This window comes from Spinacia oleracea, chromosome 3 (assembly GCF_020520425.1).
Source record: "Spinacia oleracea cultivar Varoflay chromosome 3, BTI_SOV_V1, whole genome shotgun sequence".
NCBI lineage: Eukaryota > Viridiplantae > Streptophyta > Magnoliopsida > Caryophyllales > Amaranthaceae > Spinacia > Spinacia oleracea.
The window spans coordinates 123,862,577-123,882,691 of record NC_079489.1 but is presented as its reverse complement, the minus strand read 5'-3'; the positions used below and the strand labels follow the sequence as shown (position 1 = coordinate 123,882,691).

The 20,115-nt window shown below is 35.5% G+C and overlaps 1 protein-coding gene across 1 annotated transcript; it reads left to right on the top strand.

Moving 5' to 3' along the window:
• Positions 1 to 188: 188 nt before the first annotated feature.
• Positions 189 to 18,633, top strand: LOC110781147 (kinesin-like protein KIN-14B). Its single transcript, XM_021985382.2, has 23 exons — positions 189 to 677; positions 2,153 to 2,276; positions 2,642 to 2,728; positions 2,930 to 3,100; positions 3,187 to 3,293; positions 4,216 to 4,347; positions 4,445 to 4,623; positions 5,181 to 5,342; positions 6,548 to 6,639; positions 7,862 to 8,013; positions 8,476 to 8,649; positions 8,826 to 8,972; positions 9,181 to 9,354; positions 10,632 to 10,703; positions 12,811 to 12,866; positions 13,104 to 13,326; positions 14,967 to 15,158; positions 15,333 to 15,545; positions 15,817 to 16,167; positions 16,285 to 16,383; positions 16,938 to 17,078; positions 17,161 to 17,319; positions 17,886 to 18,633. Exons 1-23 carry the CDS (start codon positions 483 to 485, stop codon positions 18,333 to 18,335), a joined length of 3,852 nt encoding a protein of 1,283 aa, XP_021841074.1. The 5' UTR covers positions 189 to 482; the 3' UTR covers positions 18,336 to 18,633.
• Positions 18,634 to 20,115: the final 1,482 nt, after the last annotated feature.

Here is a 20,115-nt window from a genome sequence, read left to right as displayed (position 1 = left end):
ATTAAGAGTATTATAGTAATTTAACTGTTACAAAAATAGTAATGCAAGTTCATGACTTTATAAGGGCTAGGATTCGCTTTAGTGTTTTTTAACAAGAATAACATTTTACAAGAGAGATTTGAAAGCGAAGCGTGAGCGATTTCCAAGCGCATACATTTCCCATGAAAGACAAAACTCCACGTTATACGACGTCGTTTGTCCCTACCCGGCAAACCCCTTCTCCGTTTTTGAAAATTGAATTCATTTCCCTGGTTCTGCTTTCTCCAGGAAAATAAAAACACCCCCCAACCAACAAAAATAAAGATAAAAATAAAAACACAAACAAAAAGCTTGAACCAGTTGAGGAGAGAGAAGAGAGATAACTGAAGAAGAGTAAACACTTTCTCTCTCTAACAGTGGCTAATAAGACAGAGAAGATTATCTCCGATTGTTGGAGCAGAACGACAGAATTCTAGGGTTTTGAGCATGGTCTGAAGCTGAAAATGGCGGACAGAAATCGATGGAGTTGGGATGTTAAAGGATTCGAGCCAAAGAAAACTGCGTCGTTTGAGGTGTCCGATCATCAGACTAAACCATTGTCTCGAAGATACTCGATTTCGTCTTCGATTTTGCCGCCTTCTGAGCTGTCAAAGCATGCTGTGGTCTCCAAAGTTAAGAAACTTGAAGATAAACTCAAGGTTTTACTCTCAGTTTCCTAATTTTAGTTTTAATTTGTATTAGTGAATTATTTGTTTAAATGCAGTTTTGTTGGAAATATTTTAGTGTTTTGGATAATTAGACTTTTTTAAAGAAAGTTTGTTTTTAGTGAAGGTGAAGATAATCAGCAAAATCTGATTATAGAAAACAGAACAAAGAAGAAAATTGGATGTAATAGTATTAGTTGCATTGATAAGTAATTAGTACACTACAGAAGTTATATCTATACAGACCCAAACAACAATGTAAGAAAACTTACTCTCTTGGAAATGCGGGCTGCCACATACTTGGGGGTATCGACCAGCTGTACAAACTTCCACAACTAGAAATTTACAACTCTTATATAAGGTAATGTAGGAGTTAAAGGACGGTTTAGTGTTGTCATATTGTGGTATGGAACTTAGTAGGCTGCCAACATTCCAGTTGTATTGTGACCGTTTCAGCAGTACTGAGAATGAGTTTTGTTTGAAGTGTGTATTTGGGGGGCACGGAATTTACAAAAAATGTATAGGGTTAGGCTTGACATTTGGGTTGCTTGTTTGTTAGCTTAATGTTTTTGTTGCAATGGGTAATAGGTTTTGGTGTAATTGTGTTTAATGTTATCTTTGTTATTTTGTTATAAGTTCTTTCACCGGTCTATGAAGTCCGGGCTATATAGTTGGCCATATAATTTTTGACGTGTAAGATTATTTAGTATCGTCTTAATCTAACAAAGAAGGGTGTGCATTAGATATTGTGCTGAACTTATCCTAAGGGAATTTATGATTTTGGGATATTGCTTTGACAGCCCCTAGTTTCAGCACTTAGGTTCTCCATCATCGTTTGTTCTACTTGATGAAGTTTTGAGGGGAGTACGGGACATAGGGTTGCTATAAACCGCATTTTTTTCTTTCTTATTTGTGATATGCATAACCTTTTTTTGCAATCACAGTCCTGGTTGTTGCCTTGGTATTATTCCTAGTTCATGTATAAGGTACTGTATTAGCCGGGTTTACTTAATGCTTTTTTTGTTGGTGCCGGGTAGAAAAAAGAGAGATTTCTCTGTATCTGGTTTCCCTATTTACTGGAATTAATACTTCCTCCAGTTAGATTTTCTTGTATCTTCTTTCCAAGCGTTGGGTAGCTGCAACTGGAAAATAAAATTTGACCACTGTGGACTGGCGATGACTCGCTAAATTTATGTATTCATCTCATTAATTTGATGCTTGCACAGTTGCACGATGACACAACCATGCTGAGTTGTTGACACTATTTCTCAAAATTTACAATATTCGTCCTTTTTAGCTTCTGGTTCAATCTCCTTTTGGAGCTTCAGTGATTAACTCTATATCTTATTTTAGTATTTTCTCATTTTACCTTTTCTTCCTATTCTTTGAGAAAGATTTAATTGCAGTGACAAATTATTTGTGTTTATATCATTTGCTTTGCATATTCAACTACAACACTGTGTTGGCAGTTTGCGAGAGAAGACTATGCAGTCTTGAGACAGGAGGCCTGTGATCTCCAGGAGTATTCTAATGCTAAGCTTGACCGAATAACGCGGTATGTGGGAGCACTTGCTGATAAAACCCGTAAGCTCGGTGAGTGTTTTTAGTAATAACAACTTTTGGTGACTTAGAGCTAGCACGATATTTTGTATTAAGTAGTGAGTTGATATACTACATGAGTCAACAGGTTAGTAGGTTACTTATTCCCGACTTCTCTTGGTGATCATACACATCACAATGTCACATATATTTGTTGTAAGTATTAAGTGGATATACTACATGAGTTAACAGGTTATTTGTTTCTATGATCTACGGATGTTTTCATGTTTGCACCGGATACTTTCACAAGCAACTTCATTTTCTTTTAGGATGATGGTTATACGTCTGCAGAGTACTCTTTTATACAAAATTTGATATACTAGCGGACTTGAATAATTTTAAGCTCTTTTCCACCTCAGATCAGGCTGCCCTTGAAGCTGAGGCAAGAATTACTCCTTTGATAAGCGAGAAGAAAAGGTTATTCAATGACTTATTGACAGCCAAAGGTATTCATAATCTCTGTGAGTTATCCGTCACTGACATGGCCTTCCTCCCTTGCATTCTATTTTGGGTCATAGTTTCCAAAATCATGCCATATTTATGAGTTTATGGTCATTGGACTGTTTAGATATGTTATTTTATAGCAAGTACAATCAGGCTATCTTCGGATACTTTAGTTACTTATTAACAGGGGCTGCTATATGCAGGAAATATAAAGTTATTCTGTCGTACGAGACCACTATTTGAAAATGAAGGCTTGTCTGTTGTTGAATTTCCTGATGAAAATACTGTCCGAGTTAATACTGACGACGAGACATTGACCAATCCTAAAAAGGATTTTGAGCTTGACCGGGTGTACGGTCCTCATGTTGGACAATGTAAGCTAGAAATATACTTTCTTAGTTTAAATGGTTTAGAGGCATGCTTTTTCAGTATCTTTATATAAGGTAATATTTTGCTGCAGCTGAAGTCTTCACCGATGTTCAACCATTTGTACAGTCTGCATTGGATGGCTATAATGTATCTGTATTTGCTTATGGGCAAACTCATTCCGGGAAGACTTATACTATGGTTTGTCTCACATTCTCCTCAGTCTCTGTTTGTTTTTTTGTCTGTCTGCCTGTCTATAGTTCTACATGCATTGTTGAATGCTAAAAAATTATAATTATGTTATTTAGCTTTATGTTACAGTGCTAATGCTGTCAGTTTTCACTTTATGGGTTGGAAAAATGTACTGAAACTATTTTGAGCCACATGCAATGGATACCAGTCTTTGTGGTGTTATTACTTACGGAGTATTACTGGCTTACAGCATCTGTAGTAGAACCTCTGGAATTTTAGCTTCCTTCCTTCCTTCTGCCTTGCTTAGAGTGGAAGAAAATAGCTTCAATTACCTTTTTCTCAGTTCACTCATTTATACACAATAAAAGAAGCTTGTTGGAGACGTAAAGTTAAACGTGTCAGTCTTTGACGTTCTTTGACTAATATGGTCATTTGTTGCCAGTTGTCAATTGTCATCACAAAAAACCCATGATTTCCAACACTTAAAGTGCATCCTGTTAGCGGTATTGTCATATTGTGTGGGAAAATCCTTATGTTTGCAACCAGTAGGAAGTCTCAGGGGCTTCTTCTGTAATATATTGTTATTCAAGACTCCTTTTTTCCAGTATATCATACCTTAAAGGATTGGAGCATGAACTTTATAGCTTTAAGTTATAATTTATCTTCATTTCATAAAGTACTGAAACCCCTTCAGCGTTTTTATCAAAGTTATTTACTTCACTTAATACTCTTATGCTGAAAATCGTCAAATCAGACCCTGATTATATGCTCTATAATAATCAAATCTTGTTATACTGTACTGGTTTGTTGGAGAATTACTTTGCTGAGGAAGTGAGGAGTTTTATTTGATTATGTTATTGCATCCTTGTTTTATAAATATATCACTCGTGTGACTCGTGTCATCCAATTTGACAATGTTTGAATGTCACAGGAAGGATCTAGCCATGATCGTGGTTTATATGTTCGATGTTTCGAAGAACTATTTGATTTATCTAACTCAGAGAACACTTCTGTTTCACGATTCAGTTTTACTGTCACTGTTGTTGAGCTTCACAATGAGCAGGTATGTGCTTGTGCTTATGTCGTCTACTCATCTTTTGAATTGTTTGTTCGAGCTTTTACAAGACTAAATCCCTTTCTTGTTTTTATTGTAATCATAGGTGAAGGATTTGCTTGCAGCATCTGGAAAGAGTTCACTGAAAGTACACATGGGATCACCAGGTTCATTTATAGAACTTGTGTCAGAGAAAGTTGATAATCCACTGGAGTTCTCCGGAGTACTTAAAGCAGCTCTGCAAAGCCGGGGCCCTGATGCACTGAAGTTTAACGTTTCTCATCTGTATGGTTCAATGTCAAGCATATCTATTTGAACTGTCATTTCTGGAATATTATTGTTTGAGTAAACCATCTGTACGAATTCTCCGTTTGTTTTGTAGTGCATGTCTTGATTTTCAGTTGATTGTGATGTATTGCCTATTTTGTGTGCCCTTCACTCTCTCAGGACATGGCATATTGGCAGTTCTTAAGTAATTTCTAGATATTTATTTTGCCTTACGTTGAAAACTATTTTTCATAAGTAGATTATTAACCACTTAAATTTACACTAACTGTGCTTTTAAACTACGGTTTGGGATTTTTAGGTGGTTCAGCTTTTTCTTTCTTGTAGTGGTTGTTAATCATTACTCATTACGTGGATTATATTCGAATCACTTCCATCATGTGATTTTTCATCTTGAATGCATTAAGAAGTTTGAATCTAGTTGTGTGCTCCAAATGCTATAAGCGTTGCAGCCACTGAACCTGGCATTTTGTCTTATATTTCCACTCAAGACGAGTTTTACGATTTGTGTATGGATTCCCGTTGACTTATATTACTGTCTTGGTGGTTGTTCTCAGGATTGTGACCATACATATATATTATAACAATGCTATTACCGGAGAGAATTTATACAGCAAACTTTCACTGGTTGACTTAGCTGGAAGTGAGTGCTTGACTACAGATAATGAGTCTGGCGAACGTGTTACCGAACAACTTCATGTTATGCATTCCCTATCAGCGTAAGTTGTCTCCCTGCTGGAAGTTTTAATTTCAATATATTTGTTCTTGATGCAATTGTTTACAAGCGCCCCTTACAAATTTCATGTGGTGAAACTTAAAATATTCATTTTGGTAATTTCACATTTACAAGCCGTTTGTTATAGGTTACTGCAGAATGTTGAAGTTGCCTTATTTTGCCACTGAGAAAAAGTGGGCTATTCGGACTAACAGCTTTAATACTATTTTTTATTTTTATTTTTGATGGAGAAAAACAATACCATTAATAATCAGCCACAACATCTACAATGATAAAATAGAACTGCATACCACAGAGAAAATACATACATACAGAATTGTTACAATCACAACAATTACATTCTACATCATAAAGTAGAACTCGTATTCCACCGCTTCTAGCTTTACGCAAGCCGTGATTTTCGATGTTTTCACATCTTTACAAGAAGAGCCTTTTCGCAATCTGCCGCACGAATTGTTCCGATCGACGAGTTGATGATAAACCTTAAACCCGTATGAATCCAGATCACCTTCCCAATTATTGAAACCCAAAAAATAAAATTCTCATCCATGAATGAGAATCAAGAAATTAAGGGATTTGTTGATGGTGACAAAGAGTAGGACCTCTAGCAATGAGGCACATTTGGATGCCGAGAAGAAGCTCGAAGCTTTTGGAACGATCGGAGAGAAAGTTCCCTTGATCCGAGGAAGACCGCCTTAAAGTTAGAAAAAAAGAGCATTCCGGCGTTACGACTCGACGAGACGCTCCAAAAACTTCGCTCCAATAGCTAAAACCCCAAGAATAAATTGGGAATGAACCAACGGAAAAAAACAAAAAAAAGACAGAAAATGAAGAGAAAAACAATGGATCTTGTTTGACTGTATGTATTTTGGAAGTTTATTAAGATCTTTTTCTTTGCGACCATTATTTTAAATCTTAATGTTCTCGTAGTGTATTTTTAAAACCGGATAACTATTGTGTCATGTTATAGTAATATCACCTCATCCCTTTATCTGGACTAGGGAACGGAAAACTGATCTAATAGTTCTGTTACCTTTAACTTTTTGTTGTTGTTTATGTTTCAGTTGTAATGATATTTCTAGCCTTGGATGTGATGTAATGTTATGCTCTATTCTTATCAGTTCTGAATTATTTTTAGTAACTTTTGACCTGTGGCAATAACTATTGCTGATGATGTTTATTGTACAGATTGGGAGATGTTTTGTCGTCTTTGACATCAAAGAAAGACGATGTCCCATATGAAAATTCACTTCTTACCAAATTCCTTGCTGATTCAATAGGTGAGAGAATTAGAGAATGAAATATTTCATTTGAATTGAAGGCAATGTTATTGCTAGTTTGACTACTTAAACCCGTTTATTCCTGGCTGTCTATCTCTACTCAATTGTGAGATTGTGCTCCTAAGAGCATCATGCTCTCCGTGATCTCGAATTCTTAATAAAAAAAATATCAATATTGTCTTTTTTTTTTTACTCACTTTTCCTTTAGTTTTTTTTAATCTTACTCAGTTTTATTTTTATTCCATTTTTTGCAAACCCACGTTACTATCTTACCCCTCTTATTCACAATTTTTTGATAGAAATTTGAGGAGGCACGAGGAAGTTTTGATGGACCTGAATAATATAACACAATTGCATTTTTATCATTCATTACATAGATAAGAATTGTACAAATATATTTGCGAGAGTCCATATATCTCTCACTTATCTCTTTCGTAGAACTCTTTTGGTTGGCTCCCCTCTCAACTTATGCACACACAACATATATTTATAGTTGTTATATACTAGTTTCTAGATTTCTCTACACTTGTCTAATGTTACATAACCTCTAATAATTTTTACTTTCCACTCACTCACTCTTTCTTACTTAGTTACTTTTTTTTACACCCACTTACCTTTATACCTTCTCTTAATATTTACTTTTTTTTTACACGCACTTACCTTTATCCTCGTTTTTCAATATTTTTTTTAACTTACGTAACAATACCTAAGTCGAACAAAAAAGATGGAGCTAGTATGCTATTTTCAAACCAGTGTTACTTTTTGTGGAAAATATATATGTTCCAGAAACCAATATTAATTTTCAATCATCTTATGTTATTTTTGTTATTTGTCTTTTTTTTCACACGTGTTATTTTTCTTCATGTCATGTTATTTTTTGTTTATCTTGAAACCGATGGGGTCATGTCATTCGTATTTAATGGAACTTTTATGTTTGCTCTATTTGCCTGGAGTTATATAATGGTATAGAGATTAGGGGTGAGCGCATGCCAAAGATCCCACTTCTGCAATTAGTAGGTCACTGGAGAATAGAGAATAGAAGGAAGAACTCTACTTTGAAATGACAATTTTTTGCATTAAATTCTTAGTGGTTTGCCTCTGATCGTTATTTTTCTTCTGAGAGATGTAATGGCCATATTCGTTAATTTTAGCTTTCTTGTTGATTGAAGTTCTAGCCATTTTGTGAATCTGATTGTAATAGTTTACATTCAATTTGTTGTAGGTGGAAGCTCCAAAACCTTGATGATTGTCAATATATGTCCAGATGTTTCTAATTTGCCCGAAACTTTATCATCCCTTAACTTCTCTTCCAGAGCCCGAAGTGCCGTTTTGAGCCTTGGAAATAGAGATACGATAAAGAAATGGAAAGATATTGTGAGTTAATTTGAATTAGTCTTATTAGCCGTACTTTTTGATACTACGTACTGAGTATTAAATAAGTGCTACTGTTATTTGGATTACGCTTTTTTTTGTTTTCTTTTTAGAAGTTTGTAATCTTATACTTCCTCCATTTTTTAATTATTGCACCGTTTCCCTTTTTCGGAAGTTGCATATTAATTGCACCATTTCCTTTTTTGGCAAGTTTACCTACATGAAATGACATTTGTATCCTTATATGGGTGGTGGGGACCAAACTCCACTTGTTCTTTACATAAAAACTTGTACTTAATCACATGGGTATTTTTGTCAATCTCTCACATTTACCTCCTTTCTTAATTCTTGTGCCCAAGGTAGATGGTGCAATAATAAAAAAATGGAGGAAGTATAGTCTTTCGTTATAAGATTATTTTCAACCAAATTTCTCCATGTAATTTGTGGTATATGGAGTGCTTGTAGGCAAATGATGCACGTAAAGAGCTCTATGAAAAAGAAAAGGAAATTCTTGATCTGAAGCAAGAGGTTATGAGTTTACAGCTAACTCTGAACGAAGCAAATGACCAGTGTGTACTCCTTTTTAACGAAGTTCAGAAGGCTTGGAAAGTTTCATTTACTTTACAGTCACATTTGAAGGTCTGATTTCCATTATCTGTTTAGTTTAAGTTCTCTGTTGGGTTTTGAATTGTTTAGTTATTTATGTTCTGTTCTTGCAGCATTGATGAAACGTTTTATTTTAGTCAGCATTTTGGCTACTCTTTAGTTGGTTCAAATAATAATAGTTACTTTTATTAAAATTTTTTGTAATGCAGTCGGAAAATATTATGCTTGCTGACAAGCATAAGATTGAGAAAGACCAGAACGCACAACTACGGAATCAAGTTGCTCAATTATTGCAAGTAGAACAAGAACAAAAGTTGCAAATACAAGAAAGAGATTCAACAATTCAAAACCTACAGGTGTGTACTATTTGGTACTGTCACTACCTTCATTCAATTCAAATATCAGATAGTACTGTCCTCTTGGAACTGTACGAGTGATTTGGCTAAGTGACCATTAAATGACAAGCCTGCATTGCTTGTCATTTAATTGTTTCTCTTGAGCTTTTTTTAAAACTTGTGCATATGTGAATGAATATTTGATTCCAACTACATTTTTCTTCCATAGGCTAAAATTGAAAGCTTAGAACAGCAACAACAAAATGAGGCCCCTCGTTCGACTGAAAGTAGACCAGGGAGTGTGCCTGAATCAGATATTAAGGTTACGGAGGATAATGTGGATTCTTCGGCTGTTACAAAGAAGCTTGAAGAAGAGCTCCTGAAACGGGATGCCTTGATTGAGGTCTGCTGCATTTCCTTTTGATTCATTTGCAAATATCAAAGACAAAAAGTATCTTCTGTTTCTAGTTTTCCCATGAACTCTTTCACTCTCAATGTAAATTGTAGTTTTAAAATGGATTTTTTTTTGGTATTTATCGCCTTTTAACTTTCAGGTTTTTTGTATTTACCACCTTATAAAAGGTAATTTCATATTTACCACCTTAACTCTATGAAACGTTTTGTATTCACCAATTTTTAACGAATTTCATCCAACTTCCCGTCCATGTGGGCTCTCTTTCATTATTTAGGTTTCCACGACAGAAAGTTGGATGAATTCCGTTAAGAGGTGGGGAATACAAAACGTTCCATAAAATTTAGGTGGTAAATATGAAATTACTACCTCCGTTTCGAAATGATCTTTACACTTTCCGTTTTAGTCCATTTCATAATGTTCTGTACACTTACTTTATTCTATTTTTGGACATGAAAATTTACTACCTTACTCTTCTTACCCCACAATATTTACAATTTTCCACTCACTTTCTCTTACTTTATTCATTTTTTTTTCTTACACCCACCACCTTTTACACATTTCTCTGACATGGATTCATATTTTATTATATTCAACGAACTTTTCTACTTGTGCAAATAGTAACCATAAAGATCTTTATGAAACGGATGTAATACGACTAATACCTTTTTTAAGGTGGTATATACAAAAACTTAAAACTTAATACTTGTATAAATGTCGGATATGTTGATACTAACCTTTTATCCCTCTAGCATTCTTTCAGAATTTTCCTTCTCCAAAAGCTGTAAAACTAGGATGCATGTACCACATTATAGCACGTAATGTATCCTTTCTGTCTATTTCTTATGTGGGCAATCAACAGTCTATTTTGGGGAAAAAACCTCCCTATTAATGTTGCCCCTGCAAGTCAGAACCTGACAGCACTTGATGAATTTGGTTTACTCTGATCTGATGACTGCCTGTTGTCAGTTGTTACTTGTCACCACCTTTTTTGTTGCATCTACTAGCATCTTCGGTAAAAGAATTGAAGAAGTTCAGAAATAAGTGAGAGAAACAAATTACAGAGTGAACCCTTTTCTAGAAATATTAACCAATTTTTTTAGTTTTTCTCTGTTGCTTTGAACGTTAATAAACCTCTATTGAGTCTTGTTGTAAAGAATATGTATCTTGCGAGAAAAGTTGGTCCTTGTGTTTGTCTTTAGATTTTTGTTTTTGAATCTTAACCTTCCTTTTTCCCCATGATATCATATGTTATGTTTTCATCACAGAGGTTGCATGAGGAAAATGAGAAATTATTTGACAAATTAACTGGAAAAGCTGCATCAGTTGGATCCTCCCAGGTAGATCAACTGAAATTTTGCTGTCAATATTCACACACCATACTCACATCAAGTCATGCACCCATGCATACATATATATTTATGCTCTGTTTCATTATTCTCTTTTTTGGTTTCAAGTCACCAATTAATATAAAATCTTCTCTGCTTACACTCTAGAAGACTTTCTAGATTTGGTTTTCACTCATGGTTATTACTCTACCCATCCCATTTCTGTTGTCATATTTTAGGAACATGCAAGATAATTTTTGATGTACTAGATCACTTGTATAAGTTGTATTAGGTATATCACTAGGCCATCAGCGTTTTGGCTGAAGGCATATGTTCTTTGAAATTCACAAAAGGACGGCCCAAGCCTACATGCCATTGCAGTGCAATATGCTCTTTTTTGTGCTGGGTTGTACCGTGCCACAACGCCGACCCAGTGCCATCCTTTAGTTGGGTGACATTTTCTTTGTGACTAACGTGACATCTTCTGATCATGTTAAAAGGAAAAAAAGTTGTACTTAGTATATTAATTGCATGTTGGAATAAGGCTGTATTAAAACCACCTGCAATTAAGGTTGATTTAAAATAACCAGAATTCATCTATTCTTAGGACTTAGGAGGAGCCTATCAAAATATCATACTCCCTCTGTCCACAAAAAAACCACATGTATTCCTTTTTACGATACCCATAGAAAATCTTCATGTTGCTTACAAACCATGTGATGTGGACTCTTACACTAAATCTCTTTCTCCCAGACTCTCGCTCCGTATGTCATGAAGGTCCTCTCACCCACTAGCTATCTTTTAATCTTTTTTTTTAATTCTTATTTCCCACTATCTACCAGAAAAATCTATGTCGCCCTACTAAATCACTAATATGCGTGTCCAAATCCAACAAAAAGATAATTTGTGGACGGAGGGAGTATTTGTTAACATCTCCACTTCTCCAGTGTCCATTAACTTTTTAGAGAATGATATTTGGTAATATTTGTATGTAGGTAATATCTGAATCTTATTAATATTTATACAAGTCTAAAAGAATCTTTTTAATTTCTTTTATAATAGATCAATGATCTTGACACTTTGGAATGTGTCTGAAGTTAGAAAACATGGACCATTAATTCTGACTATTATATTATTTCAAAACATTATCATGTGGGATCTTGTTATTTTCGTCTCGATCACTTGATATAATATTTTATCATACGTAATTGAACTTATTAACGTTTAAAGATTTCATTGCTTCGTTGGAGTCCGTGCAAAGACTGTGTGTCAAGAACATTTAGGAGCGGAGGTAGTACAAGTTTTACACAAAATTCAAAAGATTATAATATACATACAATTAGAAAAAAGCTTGAATAATACTTTAAAACAAGATCCATTTCTAATATACTTGTAAGTTTAAAAACTAAACCTATATTTTCATCTGACTTCTGCACGTATGAAAATAAAAGTTTTATTCGATCTATGTATAATGTACATGGTTAACCGTCCAGGAGCATAAGCAGTGTCATTTAAATTATTTAGTTTAATACTTGTGCGATAAGTTTGGGGTAAAATAAATATGAGCTGGATAAAGATTTTAATTTAAAGTTTGAATCTTCGATAGTAGTTTTATTTAGGAAGGGTAATTATTATCCTTCTTATCGGGCAACAACTACTTTTGGCATTGCTAGACAACGCGAGGTTAACAACTAATAGTATTTGAAAATAGGGGCAAGTCGGATAAATTAGAGTACAATTGGGAGTCTAGGGACATAGGGTTGTGTTTCAGGATGACTGGAACTTAATTACTGTATAGAGCATGGGTATGGGTATTTTAAGATATTTTTGTGAGAAGTATTTTTTGTTCCTTAGTGAAAGAAAGTGATGATTGACCTGGGGTAAAGATGTGTGCAATATATTGCCAATTTCCAATGTTACTTTTTTAAGGACTATCTATCACTCAGTGTTCTGCTTGAAGCAAATCTTGCTGGCCATCAAAGTGAAAGATCAACTGTTTTGGTTTCCTGCGTGTTATTCGCGAACCTGTTTGCCTTCTGTTTCTTTTCCTTTGTGGCTACTGCATTTGGTATATTTGCTTGTTTGTTGTTGTTATTGACCCTGTAATGCACTACTCCAGGTGTCAAGTCCACTATCTAAACGAGAATCAAATGTCCAGACCCAAGACTTGACCAGGTACTTTTCTTTCACATCTACAGTCCTTATGTCTCTTGTTTTTCCTTGTTTGGATTTGTTTTCTTTGGTTAGTCACCTGTGTATGGAAGTTTTTTTAGGTGGGATAGAGGGGTATCAGGGTGGTAGTTTGCTGAATTTACTTGCTTTTTCATCCCACATTATCCTCGCTTACTTTGTGATGAATGAAGTGATTAAAAAATGCATATTATTGAACTCGTTCATTTGGGCTGTGGCCAGGAGCAATGCCAGTAACAATACCGGACATTCTGCTCAGGGAGTTTCTGGGTCAACAGCTGGTGGTAAGAGGGAAATGGCAGTTGCTTTGGTCAAGCCTGGGAATGAGTTAGCAAAAACCACCCCTGCTGGAGAATATCTTACTGCCGCCTTGAATGACTTTGATCCTGACCAGTATGAGGGCCTGGCTGCTATTTCAGATGGTGCTAATAAACTTTTGATGCTGGTATGCTCAAGGATAGTCTTACTACGTTGGCTTATCTTCTTGGTAGATCAGGTGTTAATGTGGCATTCCTTTAGAGTTATCATCATCATTATCATTACCCCATTGCCTCAGAGAGGCTCCCACAAGAAGCGGGGTAAGGGGGGGTCGGACGTACGCAACCTTACCCCTGCAATTGCAGAGAGGTTGTTTCCAATTGACCCAAAAACAATAACGGGACGACAACGGGACGACCATCTTCTATTTCATGGAAAGGAAGCGAAGAGGTTTTAAGAGCCATTATTTTAGAGTGTGAAAGTAAATTATTATTGTTGATGTAATGGTAAAAATGTGGAAGTATTCTTATGCATGCCAGGGGACCACAAATCATAGGGTTTTGTTGAATTAGGCAAAAAAGGGGATCCTATTGTTCCGACCTAGGATGCATCATCAAATGATACAAGTCTTGGATAAGAATCTACAACGCACTAGAACGCCCTTGTTGACGATCCTTTCCTGCCTTTCTAACCAAAACAAATTAAAAAACGCAGGTAGTGTAAAATGCAGTGACTGAGTCTGATGCTAGATACATCTTGTCGCTAACCCGAACTGGCTAAATCACTGAACAAATACTACATTCAGTCTCTTTGTTAATTAGCCTTGGTACTATGTACCTGCTCTGATACAGTTTAGATAAAGAACGGTTGAAATACTGAACGTGATTGGGAGGGGGTGGGAGGGGAGGAAGGGTAAATTCGTACTCATACCACATTATCTGCAGGTATCTTTGACCATCAATCTATTCAATTCAACATAGATAAGGTTGGTTGATTACCTTCTTCAGCAACCCAGAGGTCCCAGACAGTAGGTACCTGGGAGTATGAAGATATCCCCACAAATATGATCTTCGTAAAAAGACCTCAATTTTTTATCACTTGAATATCATAAACCTGGGACTTAACTTTGATGCTTCTGTCAGCCTGTGCATGTGATATGCTGTACGTATAATGAATAAATTTGGAAGCTTGTGATATTACAACTGATCTGAGGCGTTTATCGAGTATCAATGTTGGGTTTCCAGTATTTATTTAGTTGTCTTGCTTTTCACATCTCGTAATATGAAGTTCTGCTTTCTTCTTCTGATGTTATGTGTTTATAGAATCTGCTTAAAGCTGATAAATACTCAAATAGTTTTACACACATATGTATATATATATATATATATATATACATATATATATATATGTATATATATATATATATATATATATATATGTATATATAGGGCATGAATTTAGGTGGAAATCCTTAACAGCCCGTTTAGTAGCCCGTAATAAATGGCGTTAATGAGAATGAATTTGTATGTAAATTTGTAAGAAAAAGCAGTGTTCATTCCCATGGTAATGCTAGTTCACCCCAAATTGTCTCTTTTCTTCATAAATTATCACCCATTTACCCTTTGAGTGGTACTGGGTGGGAATGAAAATTTATGAAGGAAAACAAAGTTTATGGTGAGTTTGCATCTCCATGGACCATGGTATTATGATGTTAATTTCCTTGCCAAAATACACTTATATTCATTCCCATTCCCGCCATTTATTACCGGCTACCAAACGGGCCGTAAATATAGAATTAAGGAATTGAAACTTTCTGCAACGTTGCAGGTTCTTGCAGCTGTTATAAAAGCTGGTGCCTCTAGAGAGCATGAGATACTTGCAGAAATTAGAGATGCTGTCTTCTCATTTATCCGTAAAATGGAGCCGAAGAGGGTGATGGATACTATGCTTGTATCTCGTGTAAGAATATTGTATATAAGATCTTTGATTGCAAGATCTCCAGAGCTGCAATCTATCAAGGTAATGTTGTCTCAAACAGAATGTCGAATCAAGGCCAGATTGTAGCCTCTTTTGTTTGTAGTTGTTATTACAACAATGCTCTATTTCTTGGATTGATTTCTTTTCCTGTTCAAATAATTTTTGCAACCATATATATGGAAAATAATATGGTTTCCGGGATAATTTATTCTTTAGGTTGCTCCAGTTGAGCGATTCCTAGAGAGAGCCACTAATGGCAGAAGTAGGAGCTCCAGTCGTGCAAGCAGCCCTGGAAGGTCTCCTGCTTATGATTTGAGCCCTAGGAATTCTCTGGTTGAGGGGCAAATTCAAGGCTTTAGAGTGAATTTAAAGCAGGAAAAGAAGTCCAAGTTTTCTTCTGTGGTTTTGAAGCTGCGGGGCATTGATGAGGTAGACATGTTTATTTGATATGCTTAGGCTATGTGGCTGCTGATAGGTTATGCATTCTTTCTGTTTCTGATTTGCAAACTCTTTCTTGACAATCGGGAGTTGAGTAAAAACTTGCACTTACAATGTATTTGTTTATTTGTTCGCATAATGCTATAGTGCTAATCTTGCATATCTATTATTGTGTTCAGCATATAATCAAATGCTGCTGCTTTTTTTCTTCTTTTCTGATAGGTGTCCCATGACGTATGTTGATTCCGTTATGATTTTACAGGAAACTTGGAGGCAACATGTAACTGGTGGAAAACTCCGGGAGATAACAGAGGAGGCGAAAACCTTTGCTGTTGGGAATAAGTCTCTTGCTGCTCTCTTTGTTCATACACCAGCTGGAGAGTTACAGCGTCAAATTAGATCATGGCTGGCTGAGAACTTTGAGTTTCTTTCAGTCACAAGTGATGATGCTATAGCTGGTACTACTGGCCAGTTGGAGCTCCTCTCAACGGCAATCATGGATGGTTGGATGGCTGGACTTGGTGCTGCTCTGCCTCCCAGTACTGATGCTCTTGGTCAACTTCTATCTGAGTATACAAAACGAGTTTACACATCTCAGCTGCAGCATTTAAAGGTATATAATGCAGATAGGATACTCTTCGGTTATTATAAGTTTATGTGTTATATTACAAACTGTGTTAGCGCCAGATAGCACGTATACTAAATAATCTAAAGCTGTTCTCCCTATTAGGATATTGCTGCCACTTTGGCTATGGAAGCGGCAGAAGATCCAACTACAGTGGCAAAGTTACGTTCTGCTCTTGAATCTGTTGATCATAAGAGACGGAAGGTAAAATCAATTGTTAAAGAATTTTCTATCATGATTTAGCTCTTTTAGATTTTCTGATTAATGATATTTCAAGAGCTGGTTATTGTTGTTGGTTCTGATTCTGCATTTGATGCTTAATTCTACTAGCCGGGGGAAATGTTTGGAAGAGAGAACTTACAATAATACTCAGGTTATTGTGTTTGTATTGTTACGGGATTTGTACTCCACTTTTCACTTTTGTGGTTGAATTTTACGAGTTGAACTAGTCGGTGATTTTCTGCTTGTAAATTCGAAGGGGTCTCTCGTTTTTGTTGGGTTGGGCTAGAAAGGGATTATCCTACGTTTACATGTCGGGTATTTCATTAATGTTTTAATATCTTAGCTCATTGGAGAACTAGTTTATTACTGGTTGCTTAAAAGTTAAAACTACGAGAGGACAGGAGTTGCAGTGTGAGAGCCTTCTAGTGATAAGAATTTGAAACTCTGTAGACCTTATTAGGCTAGCCCTTTTTGCCAATAAAATCCCTGCTTTTGTGTCTGGGGAAAAATTTATTGAATTTCCATCCCACCTTCAGATATTGCAACAAATGAAAGGTGAATCGCCTCTACTGACATTGGAAGGTGGTGGCTTGCCAATACCTAATCCAAATACTGCAGCTGAAGATGCTAGACTTGCATCTCTCATTTCCCTTGATGGCATATTGACGCAAATCAAGGTCGGTTTATATTCATATTGTTTTCATTGATAAACTGATTATCCACGGATGATTAATAAGTTAGCACAAATGTCATTGGTAGGATATTACAAGACAAGCCTCGATAAACTCCTTGAGTAAAAACAAGAAAAGAGCAATGCTTGATTCTTTGGATGAACTTGCTGAACAAATGCCCTCACTTCTTGAGATTGATCATCCATGTGCACAGAGGCAAATTGCTGAGGCTCGCATAATCGTAGAGGTAATGGTTCTCCTGAACATATTGTCTTTCTTCCCCTTTTGTCGTGATTCTATCGATTGGATGCATGATATAAAATGATGTACTTCCTCTGATTTTATTTATTTGCAACATGCCCTTTTCAGCTTATGGTTTCTCTTTCTCTCTCATCATATGAGTCACTTCTACATCTCTCACTCTCTCTCTCTCCCATGTTGCAATGCAAAGAAGAAGAGGGTTACAACTTACATGGCATTAAATTATTTCTCAAGATATTGTTTTGAAGTCTGATCTTAACAAAACGTATTCCCTTCGGGTTTTTTAAAATCATCACTTACATGGGCATACAGTATTGTGAAAGTGTGGGCAATTAATTTTTTGTTTTTTTCCTAATAGAACAACAATAAGGACCATGATAGAGATATCATGTGAAAGATGGTTTTTTTTTAAAATTATTTAAGTGGGGATGAGATATAGAAATAACAAAATAGTAGAAAATTAGGTCAATTACGTGGGCTTTGAACTTGATAAACTGTTGACTTCATTATCTCATTTGAGTTACTGGATCCTAACTTGCAAAATTTGTCCAGTCTGCCGCTGAAGAAGATGATCGTTTCCAATCTTCTCATGTTCAAAAACCATCGTCAGATTTCGGTCACGCTGCTGAAACTGATGTATCGCAGTGGAACGTTCTACAATTCAATACCGGGTCCGCAACCCCATTTATTATCAAATGTGGAGCCAACTCAAGTTCGGAATTGGTGGTTAAAGCGGATGCTAAGGTCCAGGAACCTAAAGGCGGTGAAATAGTGAGAGTTGTTCCAAGACCAACTGTTCTGGAAAATATGAATTTGGAGGAGATGAAACATGTATTCTCTGAACTACCGGAGGCTCTTAGTTTGCTTGCCTTAGCAAGAACTGCTGATGGGACACGAGCTCGGTATTCCCGACTGTATAGAACTCTGGCAATGAAAGTTCCTGCCCTGAGAGATCTTGTCAGTGAGTTGGAAAAAGGGGGTGTTTTGAAAGATATGAAGTGATGATGCAAATGCAATGAATGCCATTACTTCGTATGTATTGTTATAAGTCATCTTCCTTTCTTATTTATGTACCCTTGTTTGTATATTATTTAGGGGATTCTTTTTGTGACACCACTGAATTATGTGTAAATTTTGTACGATTCTTCGTTGTCAATGAAATCCCCGTCAATGAGATTATTCAAGAACTGTTTCTAGGCTCTAGACAGTTATAAGATTCATTTGTTTTCGTATACAGACTTTTTCTTTTGGATCATCCTCTGTACTTTCTTCTTTCTCCTGAATTTGAATTTTTACAATACTCTTGCTGAGTCTTGAATTCTTTTTTTATCCTCTAATACTTTTCACAGTTACATTGTATAATTTACTCTTGCTGAGTTTTGGGGTGCCTCTTACCTTGTTGCTCATGTTGCACACTTGCAGATAATGTTATATTATTCATGAATCATGAGATCATGGCTAGAAAATAAGAAGCCTGGTTTGCATACTTCACTTCACCATATGACTTGAGCATCATAAATATTTAGGCAAATTTGCTAAAAAAATGACATTTTATAATCCAAATTTTGCGAGAAAGGACCTTATATAATTACTTTTGTGAAATCACACTTAATGTAATTTTTTTTTGAGAAAGACAACCAAAAATAAGTTTCCGGCATTGACTGAGCTTTTCCGACCATTGACTTGCACGTGAGAAACACGTGTGACTTTATTTTGCTAACCACACCCAATTTTCCTCCAAAATTCTAAGCTTTAAAATCTAAATTTTAAAAAAAATTGAAATAAAATCAAGTTTGAAAATTAAAGACTCTGGAAAATCAGTGTCTTTAGCCAAGTTAAGCCACACGTGCTGCTCACGCGCAAGTCAATGGCCGGAAAAATTCAGATCAATATCGGAAACTTCCCTTAGGTCCTTTCTCGTACAAAAAAAACATTTGGTGTGATTCCATAAAAAAAAATATACAAGATCATTTCTCGCAAAATTTGAGTTATAAAATGTCTTTTTTGACAAATTTGCCAAATATTTAAGATATTTTTGAGGGTTGAATCCACATCAAAAATATCTATCTTACTCCTATCAATCGACAGAAACTAGATCGAAGGTAATAAATTTTTGTGGTTGCAACTTGTGAGTACAAAATAATAGGTGGAAAGTGGAAACCATGGTTAGACTTAAAAGAATAGGGGGAACGAAACTAGTAATTAAATTGCGAAAGCCTGTTAGATCTGTGTTCTAAGGGTGACATAGATTCGAGGGAACATGTTTGCCCTGTTTAGCATTTCTTTGTTATTTGTTATTTAATTCTAGTTTTGACCCTGATCTACATTTGTAGTAATCCTTTGTCTGGACCTTTTATTATTGATTTATTCCTTTGATTATTTCCGTTATTAGTTCGTGCTTACAACCCACAAAAATTGGTCACCTTTGATCTAGTTTCTTTTGATTGATAATACTAAGAAAATTGTTTTCCGGGGATTCGACTTTAGCTATTTAGTTGGTGGATCTTATATTTATTTTTGAATAGGTAACACGGCTTTAGGATGTCACTACTCACCAACTAATACAAATATTAGGGTTTATCAGACCGAAAATGCTAAATTTTATAAGAACTATGTATATTTTTCTGATGATATAGTTTTTAGTCAATCGTCGTATAATAGATTATGGCGTAAATAATAAAGATCGAATTGTCATCCAATCACGTAGTTGTAATTCAAATTAAACCGGAAAAAAAAAATTTAAAATCTTTTTTGGTATTGGTCACATTTTTATATTAGTTTG

What these genes read in the sequence shown, in the direction of transcription:
- LOC110781147 (XM_021985382.2), top strand. Translation starts at nt 483, where the DNA reads ATGGCGGACAGAAATCGATGGAGTTGGGATGTTAAAGGATTCGAGCCA. An exon ending in TAAAGAAATGGAAAGATATT is followed by an intron (nt 8,014 to 8,475) that starts GTGAGTTAATTT and finishes GAGTGCTTGTAG; the next exon opens with GCAAATGATGCACGTAAAGA. An exon ending in CTAATAAACTTTTGATGCTG is followed by an intron (nt 13,327 to 14,966) that starts GTATGCTCAAGG and finishes GCAACGTTGCAG; the next exon opens with GTTCTTGCAGCTGTTATAAA.